Source organism: Danio aesculapii, chromosome 1 (genome assembly GCF_903798145.1).
Source record: "Danio aesculapii chromosome 1, fDanAes4.1, whole genome shotgun sequence".
Lineage (NCBI taxonomy): Eukaryota > Metazoa > Chordata > Actinopteri > Cypriniformes > Danionidae > Danio > Danio aesculapii.
The window spans coordinates 30,534,437-30,560,709 of record NC_079435.1 but is presented as its reverse complement, the minus strand read 5'-3'; the positions used below and the strand labels follow the sequence as shown (position 1 = coordinate 30,560,709).

Below are 26,273 nucleotides of genomic sequence, written 5' to 3'. Positions count from 1 at the left end.
TGATAAAAATAAAAATGAAGTTAATAAAAATAAAAATACAAGTTTTTATTTGGAGTAATTATTTTAAAATGAACAAAAATGAACTGACCCCACACTTGAATGGTAGTGTAGGTCCTTTGTTCTGAACCTGTGATGTAGTTGGTTGATTTTTAGTATTTTAAAGGGAACAGCTTATCCAGAAATGTCCTAATCATTTCTCCATGCAGTATCATCTAATGTAGACGGGAACATTGACATACCACATACTCTAATTAATATAAACTATAATACCACTGTTTAAAAATGCATAAAAGCCAATACTATAAACCCCCTTAGTGTAACAGCCTAGTCAGTATTGAGATCATTAGTTTAATTTCTAGACAATTGAGCACACTGGAACTGATAATTGATGTATGATAGATAAAAAACATTTCAAAATACATTGTGTTGACACTTTGTTAAAAAAAAAAAAAAAAAAAAGACAAAATATGATAGCCATTGTAATATATTTTATATATTTATAAATCTAAATTTATGTTATGAATTAATGCAATATTTTTTCGCTCTCATTTTCTGACTTGAATTGTTTTCCTGTTTGTTTTCATTCCTTCAGGTTCATGTGAAAATGGCAGATGAGGCTGTGTGTGTTGGTCCTGCTCCTACCAGTAAAAGTTACCTGAACATGGATGCTATCATGAACGCCATCAAGATGACTGGAGCACAAGCTGTGAGTGTCTCTGTGTGTGCGTGTATATGGTCATGGTATTCATCACTTATAAAGGCCAAAGGTACCCTCAAGTATTAATCTTATTCTACAATGCGGAAGTGCGATTTTTGATTGTTTTAGAACTTCCGATTCAGTTTCCTGTGGAAGAAATGACAAGGAATAATAAACGGCAGAAACGGTTAAACTACTTGCTCTTCAAACAAGTCTGTTCAAGATTATACATAAAAATAGAATAATGTAATAAGATAATATCAGTTTGTGAACATCAAGCAGCATAGCAAGGTGTTTTTAATGTTTGAAAGTGAATGGAAGTGAATAGGACCGGAAGTCTCAAGCCAAAAAGATTCCAATGGGTGTGCCCGCTCGTACGTCAAGAGTAAGGTGAATAGTAATACCAGTAATTTTTTACTTTGTGGGTATATTTCTTTGAGACGCCATGAGGAATATGGCTTATAAATCATACAGAATGAAATATTTTGAAAAGAAAAATTGCTGATTTTTTTCTTTGAGGTTAGGCTTTAGGAGTAGGGTTGGGGTAAAAAGAGAGAATATACAGTCTGTATAGTATAAAAATCATTACATCTGTGGGATGTCGCCATAAAACATGAAAAATTTTGTGTGTGTTTGTCTGTGGAAGCAAGGTAAATCACAGGATCCTAATCCAAATTGGTGTAAACAAGGTCATATATTATAAACATGGTGCAGTGGTCAATGTTGTTATATTTACCTGAGTGATGTGAGAGATCTGTTAAACATCAGTGTTATTACATGAATGCTTTGAATGTTGTTAATATTTCTAAAAGCATTATTATTTCATAGGTTCATCCAGGCTATGGATTCCTGTCTGAAAATAAGGAGTTTGCCAAAAGATTGGTGAGTCTTCCATTTTCCTGAAAGAGAAAAAAAATGGGGAGAGTAAAAAGAGAAACGAGTGGTTGGATATTTAAATGTCTTTGCGTTAGAGTTGGGGGCAGAGCTGCTCTTTCACTCATTGTTTTGCATCAGCCAATGTCCCTCCCACACACACACACACACACACACATACACACACATACACACACGCACCACACACACACCACACACACACACAAAGTTTTTGTAATTAACAACTCAGACCCCCCAGTAGTAATTTAATTAAAGGTGTGAGTTCTGAGGTGAGAAGATTATTTGCAACCCAAATAAAGGCTGAAAGGCCAAAAGGGTCATTTGATAAAAGGATTCCAATTGTAATTTTACTTGCAGTTTATTATTGTTTACATTTTTTTGCTTTTGTTTGATAATGCAGTGTTTATTAGAATGTAGCCAGTGCTGATAATTTGTTTCTTTTCACTTAGTTCTGAGTATACTTAATTTTTGTTATAAAGTTAGCTTATAGAAAGATTTAAAAAAAATTTTTTTTAACTTTATTAGGTATTATTACAATGTATCTTGTTTTAACAAAAAACAAAACATAATTTACTCATGTGTTGGCAAAACTGAATGTCCAGCAGTCATTACTCTTCTCTTCAGCGTCAGTATGGAAAAAGCAAATGAAAAAAGGAAAAAAGTAATTTTTAAATTCACTTTGACTTGCATGTCATTGCAGACAGTACAACAAACATTATTTAATGTGTTCCTCATGATTTTTATTAAGTAAACACCTATTCCGATTGTGGTTTTGAAGAACAAAATGCAACAATGAAGAAGCCATACTGTTTCCCACCTAAAGACTTGTTTGCAGGAAGAATGAGACAAAATTACACCTGAAACACTTCATCACTTGGTGTCTTCAGTCCCTAAATATCTTTTAAGTGTTATGAAAAGGAATGGCAATATTAAAAATACGCCACAAATTTTCTATTGGAGACAGGTCGGGACTGCAGCTAGGCCAGTCATGCACCTGTATCCTCTTCCTCCGCAGCCAGGATTTTGTAATGTGTGCAGAATGTGGTTTTTCATTGTCTTGTTGAAATATGAATGGGCATACCTGGAAAAGAAGGCAGAATATTGTGCTCCAAAATCACTTTTCAACATTATTGGTGCCATCACAGAAGGGCAAGTTACCTTTGCACACAGTGTTCATTTCTCCCCAAAATACCTGAAATACTAATTCATCTAACCACAGTACACATTTACACTCTCTGATGGTCTATCTCAATGTCTCAGAGCCCAGAGAAGTCGACAACGCTTCTGGACATTGTTAACATAGGGCTTCCTTTTGGCACAGTACATTTTTAACTGGAATTTATGGTACTTGACAAAGGTTTGCCAAAGTAGTTCTCAGCTCATGTGGTGATATTGCATATAGATGAATGATGATTCTTGATTCAGTGCCTCCTGAGGGATCGGAGATCACAGTAGTTCAGCTTAGGCTTGCGCCCTTGTCCTTTTACGCACTGAAATTCCTTGAATATTTTATTTATCTTTTGCACTGTTAAAGGTGAAATCCAAATGCCCTTCTATTTTGCTTTGAGGAACATTGTTTTCACACATTTCAATAATGTTCTCACTTATTTATTGGCAAACTGGCGATCCTCCGCGCATCTGTGATTCTAAAGGACCAGACCTTTCTTGGATGTAAAGTAAATTTAGAAATAACTACTTTCTTTTTTTATTTGCGTTTTCCATACTGCCCCAACATTTTTCACATTTGGGGTTGCATAAGAAAATACAATATATTCATAAATAAAATGTTTACAAATAAATAATAAGAACTAAAGTAATTATTCAGGGTTAAAATACCATTGCTAAAAACCCAGTCCTATAATAGCAATGCTAAAATAACAATGGCAGTTTTATAACGACTTTACTGTCAGTTTTGATATGAAGTTTTTATTTGGAGTAATTATTTTAAAATGAACAAAAATTAACTGACCCCACACTTTTGAATGGTAGTGTAGGTCCTTTGTTCTGAACCTGTGGTGTAGTTGGTTGATTTTCAGTATTTTAAAGGAAACTGCTCACCCAGAAATGTCCTAATCATTTCTCCATGCAGTATCATCTAATGTAGACTGGAACATTGAAGCTTCAAAAAGGGCGCAGGACAAAATTAGAACCATAAAACACTCTAAACGACCTATAAGATGCATATAATACCGTGCAAAAGAACATCCAGTGTAGTTTAAAAAAAAATTTCACTTTTGTTTCCCACAAGAAAGAATTACAATTTTGAACAAGGTTGGGATTAGTAAAGAATTTGGATGAACTATCCCTTTAACCCCTGTGCCCCAAAAAAAATTGAGCCAAGCGCTTTGGTACCGACAAGTGCATGTGCCAACCTCCAACTGTGCCTGAGTGTTGCCATAGCAACTAAACTCAGAAGCTACCATCTTTTTTTAACCCTTCAATCGATTATGACTAAATAAGGACATGCTTCGTGCCATGGCAGGCCTCAAACACACTCAGAGAGTTCACATGGGGCCGTCACTCTTTTTTTTTGATCTAGATATTTTTGCTTTTTTTTAGGATTCCAGATTTCTTCTGCCAGATTTCTTCTTTTTGTAGAGTTGCTGCATTGTAGAACAAAAAAAAAAAAAAAAAAAGCGGAACAGACAGAATTTGAGAATAGAGATGAGGGAGGATAACAGGCCTTTCTCTGTCTCTTGTTTTTTTTTCCCCTTCTGTTTCTTTTGTCCACACTAGTCAGTCATGGAAATTTCTCGTACAATACACGCATCTTTTGTGTTGCATGTGTTACTCTCGGCAGTGTAGTGTACAACGTGAGACTCTCCTGGCAGAGTTTTCGTTGACGTGCTTGCAAAATCTGCTTTGATATAAATCACATTCAGGCAGGAGGGAAACACACATGGAGCGTCGTCACAGCAACGGCGGACTCACGTTGATAGGTTGCCTAGAAGTAGTCGTAGATAAAAATTTTAGCTAAAAATCTAAAATAAATGAGCTTTTCTGGTGCAGTTTTAAAGGCTTTCGGCAGAACATCATACTGTTAATCAACAGAGCCTGTTAAAAATTCATCAGCGTGTCAAAATAAGTGTTAAATATTAAGCAGTCAGGGACCCGAATCAGCTCGGCTGTACCCAGATTTGTTTCATGTCTCTTCAAGGTTGTCGACTGGATTGGTGTAGAGGACACCTTTCAATTTGGCTGTTATGCTGCAGCGAATGAGTCAGAAACCACTGCTTTTTAAATCGACGGCTTTGAGGAAAATCTGCCTAGCAACTCAGAATGAACAGAGGCAGTTTTCTTTGAGGGATTTTCTTTGACTCATTAGAAATACATGAGTAATTCTCCTAATTTGAACGCATATAATCCACAAACTTCTATCTTTCCAACCCTGGGGGAGTTAATGTTAATTTAACACCAGATGTAATTAGTTGACCTGCGTAATTTCTGCGTCACTAGTAAGACTACTTGCCTATGACCTATATACAGTTGAAGTCAAAATTATTAGCCCCCCTTTGATTTTTTTTTTTCTTCTTTTTTTAATCTTTCCCAAATGATGTTTAACAGAGCATGGGAATTTTCACAGTATTTCTGATAATTTTTTTTCTTCTGGAGAAAGTCTTATTTGTTTTATTTTAGCTAGAATAAAAGCGAACACCATTTTAAGGACAAAATTATTAGCCCCTTTAAGCTATATGTTTTTTCAAAAGTCTACAGAACAAACCATCATTATACAGTAATTGCCTAATTACCGTAACCTGCCTAGTTAACCTAATTAACCTAGTTAAGCCTTTAAATGTCACTTTAAGTTGGATAGAAGTGTCTTGAAAAATATCTAGTCAAATATTATTTACTGTCATCATGACAAAGATAAAATAAATCAGTTATTAGAAATGAGTTATTAAAACTATTATGTTAAGGGCTAATAATTCAGGGGGCTAATAATAGTTTTGCTGGGTGGCAGTTTATTTTATTGCCTACTTTTCCTTAAAGAAATTGTTAAATTATGCAGAATATATCATTAAGCAAAGAGAAAACATTAAGAGGCAGCATCTGAATAGGCATGCGTCCCTGTGATATAGTAAACTAACAAACAAAAGGAAAGAAAGTAAGTAGTGTTTGAATGTACACTATTTTTGAATTGAACTTGTGCAGTGGGTAGCACGGTCGCCTCACAGCAGAAAGGTCGCTGGTTCGAGCTTCTGCTGGGTCAGTTGGCATTTCTGTGTGGAGTTTGCTTGTTCTCCCTGCATTTACGTGGAATTCCTTCGGGTGCTCCAGTTGCCCTCACGGTCCAAAGATTTGCAGTACAGGTGAATAAAGTAGATAAACTTTTTATTGATTTTTCTTATTTCAAATAATGCAGATGAATATCAAATACAGAGCATTAATTTAAAAGCAGAACAATTCTAAATAAATAAATAAATAAATAAATAACATCATATAAATTAAGTAAACCAAACCAAAACACACACAAGAAAAAAAATGGGTGGGGGGTTGCTAATATTATGGCCTTAATTATTATTTTGTCTCGTTACATGTTTGCTAGCGGTGTGGATTGCAGAAATTTTCCCCATTTATCAAAGTAAATTTCAGTCCTTCCATGTAAACTGTGGGAGAGTTTTTCAAAAACTGCAACTCGTCCTAACTCTGAGATCCACTCGAAGATCGGACATCTACTGCAAAAAAATACTGGGTTCCACACAATTCGTTGAACATATTTATTAAGTTAAACTTAAGTAACTTAATTGTTTTTACAAATTTAAGTGGATAGAACATAAAACCGACAAGTTGTCGTGAAACAGCCTTAACAATTGTGTTGTTTCAACTCATTTTAAATAAGTAGCTTGAACAAAAAGCAGAAGTAATTTTTTGAGTGTGGAAGATTTCCCGTTTTTAACAATCACCTGTCTGCCTAGCATGATACAGCTCTGTATCCTCTGTGATTCAGCTTTATTCATGTGGCTTAAAGGACAGGGGTCACCAAGTATGTATAAGCTTGGGCAAAAGTAATTTACACTATTTATAAAACATAAAGGGAAAATGTACTTGGAAGACCCGGTGACATTTTAAATGATGTACACTGAAAAAAAATATACAAAGATGATTCTTTGGATTTATTAACTTTTAAGTTATGTGGTTTAAGTAGTTTAAGTTAAGTGGTTGTAAACAATTTATTTGGGTTGAAGTTGAACAACCAAATTAAGTTTGTTTGTTTAAATTCAACACAAATAAATTGTTTGCAACAACTTTGCAGACATCATTTTTTTTCAGTGTGGATCAAATGATGACCATGACCACATGGCCAATGTAGTACAGTCAAACACATCATGAAGTACTCAAATGAAGCACCCACACAGATTTTGAATGCTGCCAGTAAGAATTCTTATTTAAAGACTTATAACAGTAATGTAAATGACCTAAATTGTTCATACTATTTCTGAAACATTGCCTATTGTGTCTTGAATCAATATGTAAATGCTTAGACATTTGCATTGCATTGACATTGGGATTCCTTTTGTATCCCCACGATTGGCTTGCCATCTAGAACTTAGAACATTTTATTTAAACACACTAAAATCTACGTATTAACACTAAAAACCTTATTTAATTTATGTATTCATTACTTTGTTGTTTTTAATTGTATATTTTTTATTTAAATTTTCCTGCCATGAAAATAGCCTTTGTTGCTGACATGGCATTAAATGAAAAAATACATTACAAACAAATACATACTAGAATCTATGTGTTTTTTTTAGTCTGCTCATTTAATTGTTAAACAAATGATTTTACCACATATAGAACAGTTGATTTAATAAATTTACATATAGATACATTTTAAATATTTGTATAAAAAAGGGTATATCAAATTTTTATTTTATGTTTTAGCAACATTATCTTAAGGTAATTTTGTGTGTTGAAATGGCTTTTTGGCTTGAATAGTGGTATTTGTGGGGAAACATGGAAAATTAGTTTGTAAAAGGAAAAATAATTTAGGAAATTGGTGAAATTTTGTTGCTTGCCACTGTTGCCACTGGCTTGCTTGGTTTGGCACTTGTGGAGCTGCTCATCGATAAATAGAGCAACTTCAGTGTTTGTACTTCCAGCAGTGAAATTTAAACCACACTGAACTAAACTAAACTGAACTAGGCCTGTCACAATAATCAATATATCGACTTATTTATTGTGCAATATATGGACATGACTTCAATTATTTATGGTGATGCAATATATATTGTCCATCATGATTAGTGATTACATAAAAATTAAATGTCTTCAAAATTTTAGCTGATTGCGCAGCTTCTGTCATCTAATCTTCACTGGAGGCATCAGCGAGTTCAGGGTCCAACTCTTTTACAAACAATGCCTACTAACAGGTGAGGAAAAGGTAAATTTTCACATTTTCCTAAAAACTACTGACAGGTTTAGAAGAAGGTGCCCAAATGAGCTTAGTTCATCTGCGGTCCACTTCCAGAAAATTGGCGATTCAGAAATAACGTTAAAGCCATCTTACAAGCACATCTACATGTCATTTTTGTCCCTTGAAGGTGTTTATGACTATTTAGATGCTTTTATATATGAACACGAACATAAATTGGTCTTAAAATGACAGTAATAACACTTATCGCAATAATTTCTGACAATATATTGCACAACAAAAATGACTTATCGTGACTAGGCATGGGACAATAACTGTTTTTAAGATATACCTTGGTTTGAAAAAGTCAAGGTTTTTAAAATCGACAATTTTCTGCTATACTGTTGCTACGGTATATGTAAAGTTTTTTTTAATGTTTTTTTTTGTTTTGTTTAGGACAACAGTATCTTCAACAGAAAACATATCCAAAGATGCCGTGGTAAAGAAATCTGTGTTTTTAAAACCAATGAAGACAGTAGAAGTCAATGATTCCTTCGAATTATTTAGCCTGACATGTTTACAAAATATATTTTTTTAAATTCTCAAAATAAAATATATTGGGTTTAAGGGGGAAAAGTTTTACATTTTTACCCAGACATTTAAAAAGAATATGTTTTAGAGCAGTAATCACAAAATAGTGAAACCTTGATGTTTTTATCCAAGGTTATCATACTGTCAGAATCTTATACTGGCCCATGCCTAATGGTGACAGATCTAAACTGAACTCTGAAAATTGGACTGACATTTTCAATTTACTAGAACTTCTGTGCTAAGCTGCTTTGACACAATCTACATTGTAAAAGCGCTTTAGAAATAAACATGAATTAAATTGTAATTTATGGTAATGTTTAGTTCTTTGAATACAGATTTAACTTTAGTTTAAGTCCACATTATCTTTCAATGGATAGTAGTACAACTTTTTACCATGACTAAATCCATTTTTATAGAATAAAAAAAAATTGTGTATGCTTAAAAATCAGTGGTGGAAAGAGTACTGAAAAAAATCATACTCAAGTAAAACTACCATTACTTGGCCAAAAAGTAGAGTAAAGGTGAAAGTAGAGTAAAAGTATCTGTTGTAAATATTACTCAAAGTATAAGTAAAAAGTAACCCTTTTAAAAGTACTCAAGAGTAGTGCGCATTACGCTGTGAATTCCGCGTAATATTCTGTAGTGGATTAATGTTTTTTAAGCCCCAGTCAGATCACACGATTTTGGCAAGATTTCCGCGCAATTTCCTTGACGTAGAATGTCATGGGGATTCGTAAATGACAAATGAGCGTTGTGACAAGATTCAATCTTTTCTTCTCATGTAATGGGGCATAGTTCACGACAAGCGATATCGTGACTGCAATGCCTCATAACCCCATCGCAGAAAATCTAGCATATTCCATTTTTTTCTCGTTCTTCACAACGAATTCTACCACGTGGGTGACACTGTGCAATAGGAGCACATCATTTCTCAGTTATCTCAGTAAATGCTGCCATTAATTCGCCAATCAGGTAATCAAAAAATGGGCTGCAAAATAGGCTATGGCTGGGTCACAGGTAGATAAGATCAATCATTAGTCATGCAAACTTTAACTACCTTTTTCAAAATATTAAGGTGTTTTAAGCTTTTTATTTGACAGACTGGCACAAATATGCAGACATCTTCATTCTCACAACCAGTTTCTGAGTTCTCTCCTCCTTCAAACAGAGTTTGTTCTTCCAAGGTAATCTTGGAACATGTTCAGTGCTGCGAATACATTGCAAAAGTATTTCCTGCTTATTCAAATTTGTCATTAACAGTGAAAACAGTTTACTATAGGCTCTCTGAAACTGTGAATATTTAATTTAAATTTTATTTAGCCTAGATTATTATTTTAATTAAAAAACCAACACAATCTCACTGCAATTCGTATTTTGGCACTAAAGCTTATAGCAGGCTTGTTTTGAAGCACTTCACTTCAAAGGTTATTCGTTATTCTTTTTTTATCTAATAGTTAACTTAACAACAAAAGAATTAAGACACAAATTATAGCAAATTAAATTTGTTTCAAAAACTTTTTTTTTTTCCAAAAATATGCGAATTATATTTTTGTTTGTCTGTACACGGCTCAACTGTGTGGTGATGATTTGTTCCACTTTGTAGAAAATAAGGATTTAATTCTCTGCCTCACTTGCGGCAAGTTCAGGCGAAAGAATGTTTAATAACATTGGCAGGAAAATGTACATTTAGATTTCAAAGAAAATACGACAGGTCAAGATTTTATAAAAAGAAAAAAAAATTGTAACCGACAATAAAAATCGTGTGATCTGACCGGGGATTTGGTCATCATACAGTAAACATCATTTTCTCATCAGTGTCTAAACAGTCTCTGAGGTAGTGCGTGTAAAGAATTTAGATAATTTCTTAGACTATTTTAATGCTTCCAAACACTTTGCTGCATTTAGAAAGTGCCAATGTTTTGAGGTTGTTACTTTTTTGCGCGATTTGATTTGACGAAAATCACAGGACTGATTTTCCCACTTAGCCAATTCCCATAGACAAGAATAAAATAATAGTAGTGACTGCAAGTAAGGAAAGTAATGGAGTAGTAACAGTAGACTATTTGTGCAAACACTGCTGTTTTGTTTTTAACCACTTTTTAGTAAAAACCACTAGTAAAAATATTTAGATTACTTTCTGATTTTAAGCTAACAGGTAAATCATTCCACAGTTTGGCTCCCGTTACAGAGAAGAAAGATTGACCAAATGAGGTCTTACACTAGACAGTCACCATTAGCAGTTGCCCGTGTGACTCTGTGAGAGGTTTGATGCCTACTGATTAGATCAGAAAACAGGATTGGAACATGATTATTTAAACATTGAAAAATCTATTTAAGATAATTAAATTTTCAATTAAATTTAAACTAATATATACGAGTATTGTGAACTTACTCTATTTAAGTTGAAGTAATGAGGTATTTAATTAACTAATTACCTTTAACACCGAGTTTAAAACTGTTTTGAAATTAGTAGAATTAACTTTCAGTAAATTTTGAGTTAACTACACTTATTTGATAATGTTGACTGTTGGGTTTTTAAGTTTGAGGAAAAACTACTCACGGTAGTTTGAGTATTTGCAATTTGTTACTTTACACCACTGATAGGAATACACCACCTACAGAAAATGGTAAAAAAGCAGTGATTCACATGTTTACAGAAAGTGATAAAGGAGTAAGCTTTTCATTTAAACCAAGTGTCTGACATAGTGTTCTTTATTAAGCTATTCCAAGACAATTTCTTCCACCATGCCCTATACACTAAATAGCTTTGAATAAATGTAAATAATTAGTTTCATAAGCACATCTGTACCTGCTACAGAAGTTCTATCTACATTTCCATCCCCCAGTCACTCTTTTACATTCCCCTATACTCATGCACGCACACACATAAATGAGTAGGCCATGCGCTGCCTTGTGTGTGTATGTGTGTGTGTGTGTGTGGAAATGAAGATGTCATTACATTAGCAGTTGAATAGCGATACCCCCCACATGAATAAGAGGTGAATGAGCCCCCCATCCTGAATAGCTGCCCCCTCTGCCCAACAGTTAGTACAGTTTTACGCAGCGCAAACGATTGGCCGAAGCCCCTGGGCATGCGCAGGTTCAGCTCTGTTACTGTAGGATTACCTCTCCAGCCTCTTTAGCATGTTAAAAGGAAAGCGCTTTTCAATAGCGGAGAGGAGATTGAGTTTGAGTGGAGTGTGCATGTGTGTGTTTTCGTGCCTTTTCAATCTTTGGATGTCGTCTTGAACAAGATGTTTTCATTATCCTAGTGTTCTCTCGCCCACGTGCACAGTTGTACACAAGTTGTCGACACTTCCTGAGACTCGCACTCTTTTTACTGTTGTTGTAGCGGCTTACTGTTTGTTGTTTAGGCCTTTGAATGTATTCCACATGCACAAATACACATGAGGGAAGAGTTTAAAAAGAGTAACAGAAGGAGGAGAGAGATTGAGTGACATCTGAATGGGTGCAGCTGTATTATTGGATTTAATTTTCTGGAATTGGACAGAGACACAAAAAAGAGTTTGAGTGGAAGCTCTGTAGCGTGACTGGGGTCACTGTAATTTGACAATGCATAGAATTAACAATCAAATGTTGTCCTATTGATTACGACATCCCTTGTCTTGTTTTCAGGAAAATGCCAGGCTTTTATTTATTTATTTATTTATTTATTTATTTATTTATTTATTTATTTATTTATTTATTTATTTATTTATTTATTTATTTATTTATTTATTTATTTATTTATTTATTTATTTGTTTACTTATTCATTTACATTTTTATTTATTTACATTTTTTTGTTTTGTGTTGCATGTTTGTTTTTTGTCACCTGTTTTTGTTCTTTTTGATTTTGTTTTTGTAATTTGTTATGTTTTGTTTTGTGTCATCTGTTTTGTTTTGGTTTTATTTTTCTAGATATCTGACTGCATCACTTGTATTTTTTTCTTTGTTCTTTTTATTTAGATTTTTGTTTCGTCACCTGTTGCTTTGATATCACACTCAAAAAACTACTTTTACTGCTTGTTCAAACTTAATTAAAATGAGTTAAATACAAATTTCTCAAGGCTTTTTTGGGGCAACTTAAATGTTTTATGTTCAGTGCACTTAAATTTGTAAAAACAATTAAAGCCCGGTCAGATCACATGAATTTGTGATGATTTCGGCATGATTTCCTTGACTTAGGGTGTCGTGGGGATTCGTGAATGACAAATGGGCATCGTGACGCAAGATTCAAACATTTTTTCTAGTGTAATGTGGCATAACCCATGACAACGATACCATGTCTGCGACGCCTCATGACACCATCGCACAGTCTAGCATGTTAAATTTTTTTCTCATCCTTCACAACGAGTTCCGTCAAGTGGGTGACATTGTGCAATAGGAACACATCATTTCTCAGTTATACCATTAAGTGCTGCTGTTAATGCGGCAGTCAGGTAATCAAAAAATAGGCTGCATATTTACTTAAGGGTGGGTCACGGATGGAGAGGATCATTCAATCAAACTTTAACTGCCTTTTCTAAAATATTAAGGTGTTTTAACCAATTTTATCTGACAGACTGGCACAGATATGCCGACATCTTCATTCTCACAAGGAGCTCTCTTATTCTTTCAACAGAGTTTGTTCTTCCGAGGTAATCTGGGAACATGTTCAGTGCTGCCAAACATTGCAAAAGCATTTCCTGCTTATTCTAATTTGTAATTAACAGTGAAACAGTTTTATATAGGCTTCTCTGAAACTATGAATATTTCACTTTAATTTTATTTAGGCTTGATTATTCTTTTTTTAACAAACCAACACAATCTCACGGCAATTAATTATTTGCCGCATATAGTGGACTTGTTCTGAATTGCTTCAGGTTATTCTTTATTCTTGTTTATAGATAACTGACCAACAAAAGATACGTTAAAATTAAGTAAAAAATTATAGCAAAATAAAATTGGTTTCAAAAAGATATTTTTTTCCCCCCAAAAAAAACGAATAAAAAAAATTAATTATATCACTGTGCGGTAATGATTTGTTTCGTTCTGTGGAAAATAAGGATTTAATGAATGCTTCACTGTGATTGTTATATTACAAACCTCAGTTATATATTTGAAAATTTTTTTATATGTCATAATTTTAAAGATTATGTCTTGATTATCTGATTTTTCCCTGCTGCTGCTGATGTGCTTTCATTTTCTCCATCTCACTCGCGGCAAGTTTAGGCGAGGGAGTATTTAATAAGCAACCCTGGTAGGAAAATATACATTTAGATTTCAAAGAAAATATCTTAATATTAAAAAGGAATCGTGAGTTTAATCTTATCCATGTAATAACGAATGCCCTTAAATAATGTAGTTATTAGTTGTCTGCAAGCATCAGTGTATACTGAGATTGAAATAAGCTAAAAAAAATAGAAATTGAGATAAGAAATATTGTTATAGCAACACTTGTGACTGCTTTGGGAAAAAATGCTCATCGTAGACATCACAGGATGACTGATCGTGAAGGAAGGTGTAGTGTGGCACATTTGTTACCCATGACAAGCTAAAATTTTATCAAGAAAAAAGCGTATAATCTGACAAAGTGACTTTCTTAACCGACATTAAAAATCATGTGATCTGAATCAATTCATCAATCATTGACTAAATGCACGCACAGTGTTGCCAGATATAGCTGACATTTTCCTGGCAAAAAGCTGTCCAAAATGTGTCTGGGAAATTTCTGGATTATTAGGATTGTTATATTTTGTGGAGACACACACGTGTATATATATATATATATATATATATGTGTATGTATATATGTGTGTATATGTATATATATATATATATATATATATATATATATATATATATATATATATATATATATATGTATACATATTAACTATACTATATTATTTTTGTATTATATTTTACTCCCACTGCAGATTCATCCTAATTGATTATAAATTAGAACATTATAAACAATTTCCAAATTGAGTTGAGTCATCCAGTGAAATTGTATTCATATCGCAATATATATCGCAAAATAAAGAAAAATATTGCAATGCTAGATTTTTCCAATATCATACAGCCCAAATTCGAAATCATATTTTTCAAATTTTTTGCATGAAGCGAAACAAACTCCTCTGTAATGTCTCTATTTCGTTGCTTTAACAGTTTTTAATGAGCTATTGATTAATTGATGTGAGAAATGAATTGATTATTTGAATTTGTTGACACCTAGTTTGTTTTTTCCCAAGCACTTGTCAAGAACAAACAGATCACTTTTTGGGGGCTCATTTAGATTTATCCTTTATCTCATGACTCCATGGGTCCAGTTGGAGCTAAAAGAGTCATGGGGTCAAATCCCTCTTTTAATTACAGAGCTGCATGGGTTCTACGTGCCTCGGGCATACTATCTGTAGTATATTAGCCAGGAAGCAATAGTCTCCCGATTCTCGAGACTAACAAAGAAAAGGACAGATCTCCTTTTTCCCGTTCTTTTTTTTTTTCTTGCTTCGTTATTTACATGTATGTTTCTGCAGGCATTACCTGAAGCTACCTTTCTTTACTTTACCAAAGTTAATACCCCGGGGTCCTTTTTTGTGAAGGGATTTAGTCATTCTAGCCATAACTGTATGGTAGCTTTACTTCTTTCCAGTTATTCATGATGTCATACATAACCAGTGCTACAAAGCCTCAGTGTTTCATATAAAAGTAAATATGGTTTATAAATAAGTATTTATAGCGCTTCACTCTTTCCACATTTTTTTTATGTTGCATTTAATTAATTTATTTCCTCAACATTCTACACACAATACCCCATAATGACAATTTGAAAAAAGATTTTTTTGAAATAGTTGCAAATTTATTAAAAATATCACAGCCTTTGCTCAATACTTTGTTGATGCAACTTTGGCAGCAATTACAGCCCTAAGTCTTTTTGAATATCACACCAAAAGCTTGGCACACCTGTCTTTGGGAATTTTTGTCCATTCCTCTTTGCAGTACCTCTCAAGCTCTATCAGGTTGGATGGGAAGCGATGGTTTACAGCCATTCTCAGATCTCTCAGAGTTGTTGTGAAGCCACTACATTGATATTTGGACATCTGCTAATTTTATTGCATGTATTTAATAGTAAATTGTTAAAAATTCTAAAATCTTGGTTGATATTAGTTGTTTTTTAAAAAAGAATCTCATACTTTCTAAGACTGCATTTACTATCAAAAGCATAGTCATTTTGTGAAATATCAATGCATTTAATAAATATAATTTTAATTAAATGCAAACGTCTATTTAAAACTTAAGTTATGATGGAAAGGCTGAATTTTCACAATTCCTCCAGAAATAATTTTGACATTCTGATGAACTAAGAAATGAGTTATTATTGTCATTATCCATGAGTACCAACCTACTATTATGTTACGTTCTATCTTCCGTAAAGTCAAATCAAAAGTTTGGTATCGAAAAACAAAGTGAAACTAATTATAAAGAGAAGCAGACAAACCTCCAATTATGTTACGGTCCCTACTTAAACACAACTCATGGTCCTAAGACAATGTGATATAAATAAACAACGGCCAAAGTGTATCAACTAAATCATTTATTAACATAACATCATGAGCAAAAACAATTCAAAATTACAAGTGATGTAGAGTCCAACAACATAATAAATAACATCCAAACAAACCTAAAGCAGGTTGGGACTCTCCACTCCAAACAATTGCCAAAAGGAAAGTATAAAGTAGAAAATAACAATAAAGTCATCAGAAACTGTGGTGGCATGGAGGAATGAGCAAAAGCCAGAAGTCCGCTTCCGTCTGTTTTAAAAAACTGACATCACCAAATCAACCAATAGAAAACTGAAAAGGGAAAAAGACAACCAAGATCAATTGAAAGTAATGATTACTTGCAGAAGTGAACACCACACGTAACGATGTGCGTAACATGTAACCACTGCTTAATATTTTTATGAATACTTTTTTTGTATTATTTGATAAACAAAAATGACAAATAAACATAATTATTGACATGTGCAGTGCAGATTTCATTTATTTCATAAAACACTTGTAACATTATAAATCTCTTCAGTCAGTTTTGATTCTTGATTATGTCTGGCCTGAATAAAAGTGCCAGTTTCTTTTAACACTAGAACTACTGAGGCAGTGGTGTTTTTACATTTTTACATTTTCCAATTTAGGAATTTTGGTAAATTCAAACGTATATAACTGTAGTACCCTGATGTTTCCTAAATGTGTGCATATTTTATTGTAACATTGTAATTAAAATTACAAAACACAAGAGTTCTGAGTATTTCTATCTTGAATGACCATAATGGGCTAAATGCACGAAGACTTTTAATTTTCAGCCAGGCAGCCCAAGGGCTTTCGGTGAACTCTCTTTCCATTACAAAATTGTCATGTTTAGGATCTGATTTCTTTAAAAATCAGTGATCTTCACTGCTTGTTAGATATACGATATGAAAGGGGTCTCAGATCAGACAAGAAGAACTATTGGAATTAAATTCCATTCCCCCCCGCCATGTCTTTAAAATATGACTTTTACTAGAATTTCTGCGCTAGCCTCTTGTTACTGATGGTGCTAGTGGTTACAACGGTATTTCATCTCGTTTTAATCTTGAACAACTAAATGAATTCTTAAGTCTATTTAACTGAATGTATTGTAATTACATTACAGCATTGATGCTGTAAAAACAACCTTGTGAAATTGAAAATAGTCACATTAAGCTTTCAGTGGAAGCTTATCGTTGGCTTTTAAACTCTAGCTGTGCACAGAGCCCATTGGCAATACATTTCAGCATCCACTACTTTATCCTGTGCATTTGAATATGCGTCAGTTGCCTATCAAGCTTATGCTAGCAAAAACCTGAGTTTCTACTATCAAAAACACAACTTTCTGATAGTGAAAACATTACTTTATTTCACACGTCCTAAGTTTCTGCTAACAAAAACAACATTTTGCTAACAAAAACCTAACTTTCTAAAAGCAAAAACATAACTTTACTTCACAGACATCTTTCAAAACATTTTCGCTGTGGTGAAAAAACCTTTCCTGCTTGCCAAATAAAATGATGTAAGCTCCTTTGCGGGCATTTTAGTAACTCATTCACAATTATAGGCAACATTACAAAAAACAGTGACCTTGTAAAATATCACAACAGACATTCATTCATTCATTTCTTTTCGGATTAGTCTCTATTAATCTGGGGTCGCCACAGCGGAATGAACCGCTAACTTATCCAGCATGTGTTTTACACAGCGGAGGCCCTTCCAGCTGCAACCCATCACTGGGAAACACCCACACACACTCATTCACACACATACACTACGGGCAATTTAGCTTACCCAACTACCTATAGCGCATGTCTTTGGACTTGTGGGGAAACCGGAGCACCCGGTGGAAACCCACGCGATCACTGGGAGAACATGAAACTCTACACAGAAATGCCAACTGACCCATCTGGGACTCGAACCAGCGACCTTCTTGCCACCGTGATGCCCGTCACAACAGACATTCAGCGCTTAATTCCTAAATCTCCGTATTAACTTTGAATGTAAATACTATTTAAAAATATAGATTTGAAATGGATGGTCAGAATGATCACTATGGCCATTCAAGTAGAGTTCTAGTAGTTCCAACGTTAAAGAAATATTACTGACCTCAGACTTCTCCAAAACTTTTGACTTTTACTATGAATCTATAAAGCAGTATTTCAGTTAGATCACAGAATGTTCAGGTGTATTAAGGTTTTTTACTACAGGGGGAAAAAAAATGTGTGTACGTGTGTTATGATGTGCGTTCTGATAATCTCTCAGTCATGCAGCGTGATGTGACATTTTCTGATGGTTGTTTTAATAGATTGTGTCGTGATCGTAAGTAAGATCTGCTCTGAATAAATAGCCTAGATGACACAAAATGTGCCTTATTAAAAATTCTTTCTCTGCAGGCAGCTGAGGGGGTGACCTTCATCGGTCCTGACACTCATGCCATCCAGGCTATGGGGGATAAGATCGAGAGCAAACTCATCGCCAAAGCTGCCAAAGTCAACACCATCCCTGGCTTTGATGGGGTGGTCAAGGTCAGATCAAAATTTAGGATGTTTTGTTTATTTGTTTATTTCTTTTTTATGTCTGTCCTCTGTCTTTTCTCAAGAACTTTACACAAGTATCGAAATGTATTTTCACTATTTAAAAAAAAATTACTGTAGATGTGTAAAGATGTCCAGCTCAGCACAGAGATGTCGTCAATTGAATTGGGAAATAATGTTAGCTAAATACTTTGTCTGATCTAAACAAACAACATCTTAATAATGCATAAACAGAGTACATATAGTTAAAGTCAGAATTATTAGCCCCCTGAATTGTTAACCCCCGTTTATTTTTTTCTCCAATTTTTGTTTAACGGAGAGAAGATTTTTTACAACACATTTCTGAACATAATAGTTTTAATAACTCATTTCTAATAACTGATTTCTTTTATCTTTGCCATGATGACAGTAAAAAATATTTTACTAGATATTTTTCAAGACACTACTATACCACTTACAATGACATTTAAAGGCTTAACTAGGTTAATTAGGTTAACTAGACAGGTTATGGTAATTAGGCAAGTTATTGTATAACGATGGTTTGTTCTGTAGACATTTGAAAACAAATATAGCTTAAAGGGGCTAATAATTTTGATCTTAAAATGTTTTTTACTAAATTAAAAACTGCTTTATTCTAGCCGAAATAAAACAAATAAGAAATAAGACATACTGTGAAAATTTTCTTGCTCTGTTAAACATCATTTGGGAAATATTTCAAAGAGAAAAAATAAAATAAAAGGGGGGGGGGCAAATAATTCTGACTTCAACTGTATGTAGAATAAATAACTATATAATATACAGTATGCATATTGTCATTCAGATAGGTTGGTCGTATTTTAAAGCAATTTTTGGCTCTTATGCCGAAAAGGTTGCATAAATCCTTTAATATTGTAATATTGTAAAAAAGTGATATATTTTAACAATATTTAAAGTGTAATTTATTAGAGCTCAAGTAAGATTTCTTACTTGTCACTTAATATTTTTGCAATTTTTTTGTTAGAATTCTAAAAATATAAAGTTTCAAAGAACATTTATTTAAATATTTTAGGGTTTAAACATTCATTTAAAAAAACAAACAAAAACAAACAAACTTTAATTTAATCAGTTTAAACTATTTTTTGCAATGCTTCACTTTTGATCAGTAAAATAAAATGATTCATACTTGAACAGTATTTGTATATAATTCTATAGTATGTTATCATATAATATTATTTTGAACAGTTTTGGATATTAAACCTGTTGATAAATAGTAAACACTTTTCAATTTCTCAGTGAATATAGGCAACACATTTTGGTGCACTTAAACAAAACAGATTTATTCAACATATATATTTACTAAAATAATATTTTAGTCACCAAACATATCTAGAAATAGAAAGATAATACAATTAAATTCAAGCAAAATATTGCAAACAAAAAAAATTACCACCTACAAAATTTCTGCAAAATTTTTAGAATTTTTTTTTTTAACTTCTCCTGATTTTTCCTCTTTTTTTAAAATTTATATTTAATATTTTTCTATAACATACATTTGGGTGTACTAGTTTTTAAATCGTTATCATAAGTTATTTTGTGAGATGCCCTCCAGATTTGGCTTCAGTACTGACTAATCTAATCTATATGCAAAAATATAATATTGTATAGTTTCCTATTAAAATATGAATTTAAAAGATAGATTTGTGATGGGCGTACTTGTATATGCTGAGCACTGAAAATTCCATGTGTTCTAAATGATAACTGACAGTTTTGTCCTTTAATTAATTTTTTCTCATTCATGTACTGTCAAACTTTATCAACTGCTCATTCCACCAAAAATAGATAACACATCCGTGTTTCTTTGTTTACAATGTGCAACTGATTCTTGGCTTATAGAATGAGCAGGCTACATGACAGTGGGATGCAGTTGGAGGAAGTTTTCTCCTGCTGTCACTGTGTATGGAACGAGCACAACTGCATTCATGTGAGCTGCGATTTAGTCAAAACAGACCCAAAGCGTCCACTAGCAGCAGAAATAATCCAGTCGGTGTTGTTTACTCTACTTTTTGTTATCAACTGTGTATTTTGATTATTGTTATGCCTTGCACAAGCTGAAACTGTAGACTGGGAAGTGATGGTTGTTTTTTGAAAGTTTAAACTGTGATGTTTATCACATAACAAATGCTTTTCAATCTTTTAGTCTCACAGAGAGAAGCTAAATATTATTTGTAAAACAACTCGTTTCTGTTACACATTACATTAGTGTCTGTTTGCATAACAATTCAAATAAATCTTGGAATATGAATAAAAATGATCAACAAAATGAAATATTTTTACAAATTGAAACCACAATCCCACAGCAGGTTGTAAAACAAACCTCAGAAAGAAAGATTGAAGAATAACTCTTTTTCAGTTAGTAGCTCCAAAATATTATAAACAATAGTCTTTAAATTATTTAAAACTGAATAAATAAAATACCTGCAAAATAAAATGTTGTGAACATGTTATGCGCCAAACCAGCCATTTAAATTTAGTTGACTTCGTTTTGGTTGTATATTAGGGGACAGGCCAATTGTTCATTTTAATCAAATTTGGAATTAATTCAATTTTTGAGCATTTATTTGAATCTGATTGAATAATTTGTTTAAATCAATTATTTTAAAACTATTTTGTATCCAGTTTTATTTGATTCTTTATTTTTGATACTGATATGAACAGTTCTTTTTTATTTTTAAATATATATATTTTTATTTTTATATATATCTTCATTTGAATATGTTTGAACATTAAATAATGTATTAATTATTTTTATTTTATTTGTTTATTTTCCTTCAAACATTACCACAGAACCCAAAGCACAATCCATTGCCCTAAGGGTTTCCCAGGCCTCAGTTTGAACCCCACCCCCATTATTTTGTAGCATTTTGTTTCGTTCAGCTGTCATATATACACTAACATTTAAATGTTTGATACTGGTAAGATTTAAATGAATAATTTTTATATAATTGTAACTTTTTTTTTAACCAGGAATGCATTAAATTGTTTAAAAGTGATGAGCAAAGAGTGTTGCTACAATTAGTTAATTTATTTTTAAATAAAATAATTGTCTTGAACCTTGTTTTAATCAAATAATGCTGAAATCACGCATCCACAAAACTGTTTTTAACAATAAGAAACTTAGTCTGATCTCCAAATCAGCATATCACAGTGGATTCTGAGGGATCAAGGGATCTTCATAATCAAATAAATGCATTATTGTTTAAAAAATATTCTGGCCCCAAACATTTTAACAGAACAAATTATTGTGCATTTGCCAACAGCATATAAAACACTTAAAGGCATAGTTCACCCAAAATTATAATTATGTGATCATTTACCCATCCTACACTTGTTCCAAACCTGTTTGTGTTTCTTGTGTTAAACAAAAAAAGTTTGAAAAAAAGAAGTCGTTGACTTCCATAGTATTTTTATTACCTGCTATGGATGTCACTGATATCCCCCAACATTTTTCAAAATATCTTGATTTGTGTTCAACAGAAAAAAAGACGTTTATAAAGCTTTCAAACTACTCGAGTGTGGGTGAACTATCTCTTTAACCTCAATAGAGCTGAATATCATCTATTTAGAACTTTTTTGCAAGTCCTCCTGCTGTCTGTAATCCTCTCCCCCTCCCCCATCCCCCTCCTCCTGCATGCTGTTTAAATGGCCTTTAATGGTCGCTGTAGTGGCTGTTTTGACACTTCCTGCGCTGATAGGGCTCTATAAAGCGAAGATGTGCCGCATGACACCCCGATTGTATGGGCATTACCATCTGTGAACACCTCCTCAACGACCCTGATAACATCAGCACAGTGATCACAGTCTGACTCTCACACACACACGCAAAATCTCTCCTTTAGTCCCTTCTGCTGGATTTGTCACCTCGGCTTCACTCCATTTAATGCTAGTGTAGAACTCTGCTGTTAATGTATTTCGACATCTTGTGAGAAAGGACATTTTAGTAGTTGCTTCACTATTTTGTTAATGGTTTGTAAACAGTTATTTTGTCGCCGTTTGAGACCCTCGCAGTTGTGTAATTGCAACAATTGTTTAAAGTAATTAAATATGACCTACTCATCACAAAACGTGTTGCAGCTACATATAATAACAGCTCACACTCTGAAAACAATCACAGTGGCAGTTTGACTGGGCGATTCATTGAACATTTAACTCTACGATTAATGAACGATTATTTTATTATTATTATTATTATTTATTTATTTTTTTTCCCTCAGTTCACTGATAAGTTTTGTGCAGTAAATAAGCTCATATATTACAAGCCAGAGATTTTTTTACTTGATTTTAAAATAATTGAATGAAACAAACACTACTATCTATGATTATTTATTGATCATCAACGTTAAACAACTTAAATTAAAACACACATTGGCTAAAACTAAAATAAATAACTTGCACTTGCAATTGTTTTCAGTGTTTTTCATACTAAAAGTAGAAAGTAAGCAGTATCACTTTTAAATTAAATAACTCTTGTATATCCTGTAAATAATATTTTAAACAGTGCATTTCTTACATCTTCTGTAAACAAATATTTTAAAGTAAATAACTATTTTATTTTAATGGGAAATCTGCTCTCTCAAGGCATCCCTGGCACAATTATATTATAGTCAGTGTAGTACAAACGGGTGATGTGTAGTTAAATTTTTTTGAGAGATGCACGGGCATGCGACCATGAGAAAGATGCACTGGACCATACATGTGAGTTTGCCGCAGAAGTATACATCAGCCTTAACAGAGCTACATGTGGTAGGGAAAGTAATTAAAATATTGACCTGGAAAAATTAGATCGATTATAGGTTCTGAATGTCGATTTCAAATAGCCATACTGGAAAATATTTACAATTTGATTGTCTCAGCACAGTGATGTCGTTGCCCAATGACGTAGTTGACTGTTTTCACTCAAGTTTGGCAGTTTAACTCAAGTATTTTCATTTTTACATTTATTATTCAAGCAATTATTTATTATAAGGATAATTGTTAAAAATGTGTAAAAGTATTTTTAATGACATTTACAATGTTAGTCATGAAGTAAGTTTTCTGAATTAATTGATATGATGCAGAGTAGATTGTTTGAAAAATATTGTAATTTAGTTTATTAGAAGCTGTTTCATTAAAGTCAAAGCCGATCTGTAAGTTTCTTAACAATATTATGTTGCTGCGAGTGATATAACAGTAAAACATTTGAATTTGTCTTTATTCAGGTCACTTCAGTCACTGGTCTATTCTTACTTTTCATGTAAATTGGTCTGTTTCCAGATTTCTTTTCTGAATGTTTAAATTGAATCTTATTTGAAACCACTGTAGAATTTTTTTTCTTCAATTTTAGGTAATGTTAAACACTTGTCCCGGAGGCAGATTGTTATTCTTGAATATGAAATCTGTCATAGAAATATCCACAGAAAAATATTTTATTTTATTTTATTTTATTTTATTTTATTTTATTTTATTTTATTTTATTTTTTTTTATTTTATTTTATTTTATTTTATTTTATTTTATTTTATTTTAACTGTGATTGGCCTTCAGTATAATTACTCTCACCAATATCATTGATTCTAGGTTAGTGATGACAAATATATATACTTTTCTTGCGTTTTTATTTATCAAAAAAAAAAAATCTGGTATTTGTTTATGTATGCAGGAAGTAGGTGAATAATTCTTAATATTTGAAGCATTATGTGTATGTGTTAGAAAAAGAAATCTTTTTTTTCCTTCACAAACTTTGTTTTAATTTTATTAATTTTAAACTTTTAAATTTATGGCCTTTTCTCTGCATGGCTTAAATTAATCTACTTGTCCATATTATTAGCAAAAATATTAAAAAGGAAATAAATAAATGTAGAGTTTACACAACTCTTAAACAAAACTGTATATTGACCTTTTAGAAAAGGAAGTTTTATTCCACAGCACCCATTGCTGACTAAACACACACTAATAATGTGGTTTCACGAGTTAAAGCCGTTAGGTTAATTATCATAAACAAGACTTCTTATTCAGACACTTTTGTCAGGTCAAATCAGATGTTTTAACTTTAGACCAAACTGTTTAACTAGTAATAAATATCATGCTCTCTTGCTCCCCCTGCTGGACAACCCAAGGAACTGAATTGTTTCACTTGCTTCGTCACATTTGACATTTCACAGACTGCCATGTATTTATTAAATAAGGTCATGTTTATTTTTTATTTTCGCAGGATGCAGAAGAGGCTGTGAAAATAGCAGGAGAGATTGGTATGAGACATTTGAATGTAGACGTTTAATCATTGTGTGCATGTATTTTAAGTAAGTTGATTTTGTAAATACGGCTAACTCAGAGTTTGCATCCATAAAGGTTACCCTGTTATGATTAAAGCGTCTGCTGGTGGAGGAGGTAAAGGGATGAGGATCGCCTGGAATGATGAGGAAACCAGGTGAGATGTTCAGACAGCAGATTCTTTTAATATTTAAGGGTCAGAAATATCTGATTACTAGACACAATTTTGGAACAAGAGTTGCTTTATACACTGCATTAAATTTTAATACACTTTATTAGGTTAATTGGTTAGTAAAAGTACTAGATTTGGTTCAGTGTTGTAGGGCAGGGGTTCCCAAAAGTGGGGGTCGGGACAATGACACGGGGTTGCTTCGTGATTTCCATAAATCTAATTCCTTTTATGAAACTATATTACAATTACCATATTTTATCCATAACCTACAGAAGAAAAAAAAGTAGGTAATAGTTACATTAAAAAAACAACATTCAAATAAAAAGCCATCAGCCTTATGATTTTTTTGCGACTCTTGCAGCGATTATGTAAAATTAAAGACACAGCACATTGATTTTATGGCACCAGGTTAAACTTTCTGACACCTTTACAGCACTCACATACATCAAAAATAAATACCATCTACAACTGAACATGCAGGATGGTCTCTGAGGGGCGTTCTTCAAGATTAAATTATGATCAGACTTGGGCCTGTTGGTATGTGTGCACCGTTGTGTGCAAGGTTTGTGTATTTATAACCACCTCAGAGGATATTGGGCGTCGTGAGTCACAGGCATTGTAATTTTGGGGGTCACGGGCTGAAAAGTTTTGAACACCTGGTTTAGGGTAATAAATGACCATTCAAAACTTAATTGTTTTGATATTATGTGAACACAAATTATGATGCCACAGAAAATACATGCAATAGCCAAAATAGAGGAATACAGAAAGTTAATTTACAAGAATCTCAAAGTATCACTCTTCATTTTGTAATAATAAGTAATAATATGAAATGATAATAATGTACTAATATTTAATCTTCTGGTAAATAAGAGAGAGATGGAGAGAGAGAGAAAACAAGTTGACAAGCACTGGTGTAAAAGTCACAATTTGTCATATTCTGACAAATCAAATTATACAATACTAAAGGGGTTTGTTACTCTCACTTTGCAGCAATGTTTGGAAAATGAACTCTACTCATAAAAAAGTATGTAAAAAAATGCAGAATGAATGGAACTATTATGAATAGTAAAAGAGTAATCACATTCAAAATAAAAGTGTTTTGACACAATACACTACCTGACAAAAGTCATGTTGTCTATCCAAGTTGTAGAAACAACAAATAATAACTTGACTTCTAGTTTACCATTTGGAAGTGA

The 26,273-nt window shown here is 32.8% G+C and overlaps 1 protein-coding gene across 1 annotated transcript in view; it reads left to right on the top strand.

Moving 5' to 3' along the window:
- pcca (propionyl-CoA carboxylase subunit alpha) overlaps window positions 1-26,273 on the top strand; it is a 91,168-nt gene that overhangs the window by 9,068 nt on the left and 55,827 nt on the right. The window contains exons 5-9 of the mRNA XM_056458662.1: window positions 593-706; window positions 1,526-1,579; window positions 18,479-18,610; window positions 24,844-24,880; window positions 24,981-25,059. Of these exons, the coding sequence (XP_056314637.1) occupies window positions 593-706; window positions 1,526-1,579; window positions 18,479-18,610; window positions 24,844-24,880; window positions 24,981-25,059 (416 nt within the window). The remainder of the gene's footprint in view (window positions 1-592; window positions 707-1,525; window positions 1,580-18,478; window positions 18,611-24,843; window positions 24,881-24,980; window positions 25,060-26,273) is intronic.